The sequence below is a fragment of the Cebus imitator genome, unplaced genomic scaffold, assembly GCF_001604975.1.
Source record: "Cebus imitator isolate Cc_AM_T3 unplaced genomic scaffold, Cebus_imitator-1.0 Scaffold228, whole genome shotgun sequence".
NCBI classification, from domain to species: domain Eukaryota; kingdom Metazoa; phylum Chordata; class Mammalia; order Primates; family Cebidae; genus Cebus; species Cebus imitator.
The window spans coordinates 1,833,388-1,836,854 of record NW_016107543.1 but is presented as its reverse complement, the minus strand read 5'-3'; the positions used below and the strand labels follow the sequence as shown (position 1 = coordinate 1,836,854).

The window sequence follows — 3,467 nt, the reverse complement described above, 5'->3', positions numbered from 1 at the left end:
TTCTCTTTCTTTCCTTCCTTCCTTCCTTCCTTCCTTCCTTCCTTCCTTCCTTCCTTCCTCTTCTTCTTTCTTTCTTTCTTTTCTTTCTTTCTTTTTCTTTCTTTCTTTCTCTTTCTTTCTTCTTCTAAAAAAAAAAATACAAAAATTAGCCAGGTGTGGTGGCACAAGCCTGTAATCCCAGCTACTCAGGAGGCTGAGTCAGGAGAATTGCTTGAACCTGGGAGGTGAAGTTTGCAGTAAGCTGATATCCCGCCACTGCACTCCAGCCTGGGAGACAGAGTGAGACTCTGTCGCACACACACACACAAACAAAAATTAGCTGGGTGTGGTGACACACACATGTAATCTCAGCTACTTGGGAGGCTGAAGCAGGAGAATTGCTTGAACCTGGGAGGCAGAGGTTACAGTGAGCCAAGATCACACTACTGCATTCCAGCCTGGGTGACAGAGTGAGACTCTACCTCAATTAAAATTAAATATTTTATATATATAAAGAATATCAGCCCACCTCCAGCACTTTGGGAGGCAGAGGTGGGCTGATCATTTGAGGTCAGTAGTTCAAGACCAGCCTGATCAATTAGGTGAAACCCCATCTCTACTAAAATACAAAAATTATCCAGGCATGGTGGCGGGTGCCTGTAATCTCAGGTACTTGGGAGGCTGAGGCAGGAGAACCACTTGAACCCAGGAGGTGGAGTTTGCAGCGAGCCAAGATTGCGCCACTGCAACTCCAACCTGGGCGACAGAGGAAGACTCCCTCTCAAATAATAAATAAATAATGATAATTGGGGTGGGGGCAGGAGAATTGTTAAGTGGACTGATCGGAAGTCAGCTAACTGGATTTGGGAACCTCTTTTCTCCCTCTCTCTCTCTCTCTCTCTCTCTCTCTCTCTCTCTCTCTCGTTAGGGTCCCTTTCTCTCATCCAGGCTGAAGTGTGGCACGATCATGGCTCACTGCAGTCTTGAATTCCATGGCTCAGCCTGTAGTGCACCTGGGTCCACAGGTGCGCCCCACCGCACTCGGCTAAGTATTCATTTATTTCGCAGAGACGGGGTTCCGCCGTATTGCCCAGGCTGGTCTTCAAACTCCTGGGCTCAAGCGATCTCCGCCACCCCCAACGCCTCGTTCTCCCAAAATGGTGGGGTTACTGGCGTGAGCCAACGCACTCGGCCTAGGGAAGCTTTGTAAGCTTCAACTTCTAGCTCTGTAAAATGAGAATTGGAAGTAGGTGCGATCTGAACTTTCTTTTTTTTCTTTCTTTCATTTATTTATTTATTTATTTATTTTGAGACAGTCTCCCTCTGTCGCCAGACTGTGGTGCAAAGGCGCGGTTTTTTGGCTCACTGCAACTTCCGCCTCCCAGGTTCAAGCGATTCTCCTGCCTCAGCTTCCCAAGTAGCTGGGACTACAGGCACACACCACCAGGCCCGGCTATTTTTTTGTATTTTTAGTAGAGACGGGGTTTCACCATGTTGGCCAGGATGGTCTCGGTCTCCTGACCTCGCAATCCTCCCGCCTCGGCCTCCCAAAGTGCCGGGACTACAGGCATGAGCCACCGCACCCGGCGATCTGAACTTTCTGATCAATTCCGTGTACAAGCTTTTCAACAAAACGGAGCTGAGGAAACAGCAGGCAATACCGTGGGAAAAGAGAATGCTCACCTTAAAGGATAGCTGGGGGAGCTGGACTTAACCGCACTCAAACTGCCCACAATCAGTTATCCAGGCTCCTCCCCTTCACTTTCCAAGTCCTCTTGCATAGTCAGTCTCTGGTCAACGTCCTCTGGGGGCCAAGCAACTTCCCCCACTGCCTTAAAGGCCCACCGGTCAACCTGGGGTGAGCGGAGACAATAGGGTTTGTGTCATAGGGATCCTTGTCATCACGTAACAATGCGCATAGGGGTCCCCAGCTAGGGTCCTCATCCCCCACCAGAAAGGCCCTCCGAGGCTGCAGTGGTTGGGATGGCGGACCTGTGCGAGTGTCACCTGCGACTGGAGAAAGGCTTTATCTTGGACGGGGTGGCTGTGAGCACCACTGCCCGCGCTTACGGGCGCTCTAAGCCCAAGATGTGGTCCGCGATTCCTCCCTACAACGCGCAGCAGGACTACCACGCCCGCAGCTACTTCCAGAGCCACGTGGTTCCGCCCATTTTGCAGAAAACTGATCAGGTATAGGAGCTTCCCAGAAGACCCCACACACCTCCCTAAGTTCCCACTCCAACGTCCTCACCACGAAGAAGGCTCTGCCACTTTCATCTCCTCAGTTTACTTTCTTTTCTTTCTTATTTGAGACAGAGTCTCACTCAGTCACCATCATGGCTCACTGCAGCTTCCACCTCCCTGGGTCAAGTGATCCACCTCAGCCTCTCGATTAGCCGGAACTACAGGCACACACCACCACGCCCGGCTAGTGTGTGTGTGTGTCTCCCCGTAGAGACAGTGTCTCACCGTGTGTGTGTGTGTGTGTGTGTGTGTGTGTGTGTGTGTGTGTGTGTGGTCTCCCCGTAGAGACAGTGTCTCATCATGTTACCCAGACTGGTCTTGAACTCCTAGACTCACGCTATCCTCCCACCACCGCCTCCCCATTTTCTAGTGAAGCCCGAGGACTGGAGGAGAGGAATGATAGGTGTTGAGCGCGAGCTCCCTGAGCGCACAGAATGGACTTCCAGCCTGAATTTGAGAATAGACTCATTTCGGGTTTCTGCAAGACAAGGGGGTAGGGTTCAAAGCACCAGCTTCTCCCAAACCAGTTGGTCTCTTTGTCCTTTGTGATATCACAGACCCACCCATTAGGGTGACCTCACACCGCAAATTCTCTAAATATGCAAAAATCCGCGTGACCTCAGTGAGGAAGACAAAGGGAACGGACCTGACCTGGAGGGGGCGGCACCCTCCTCCTGTGACATCACAGTGGCCGCGCCTGGGGCTTGCTGTCCGGGATCTTTGGGCTGAAGGGAAGGACACCTCTCAAACCTCTGTGGACCTCAGTTCCTTTACCTGGCCTTTTTCCTCCTAGATGCGGGCCCCTTCCCAGCAGAATACTCCCCTGCCAACCCCCCAGATCAAAAATGCTGAAACTATTTGCATTTTCAGTGATGATTCCAGTGTTCCCCAATTTTGCTTCCAGTATTTGTGTTTCTGTTTATCAGCAGTGTGGGGAAGAGAAAAGAGGACTCATGGGGTTATCCTGTGAACCAATCTTCGGGTTTGTGTGTGTGTGGTCCCTAATGTTTGCATATATGTGTGTGCAGTGCATGTGTATGGACACACATCTGTGTGTTGACTCATGTAATTTTTTATTTTTTTTATTATTATTATTTTTTAAAAGACGGGGTTTCGCCGGGAGCAGTGGCTCAAGCCTGTAATACCAGCACTTTGGGAGGCCGAGGCGGGTGGATCACGAGGTCAGCAGATCGAGACCATCCTGGTCAACATTGTGAAACCCCGTCTCTACTAAAAATACAAAA

General features: G+C 50.6%; 1 protein-coding gene across 1 annotated transcript in view; it reads left to right on the top strand.

Moving 5' to 3' along the window:
• Positions 1-1,919: 1,919 nt before the first annotated feature.
• CUNH17orf98 (chromosome unknown C17orf98 homolog) overlaps positions 1,920-3,467 on the top strand; it is a 6,490-nt gene continuing 4,942 nt past the window's right edge. Inside the window, exon 1 of the mRNA XM_017497248.2 lies at positions 1,920-2,169. Within this exon, the coding sequence (XP_017352737.1) occupies positions 1,963-2,169 (207 nt within the window). The 5' untranslated portion in view covers positions 1,920-1,962. The remainder of the gene's footprint in view (positions 2,170-3,467) is intronic.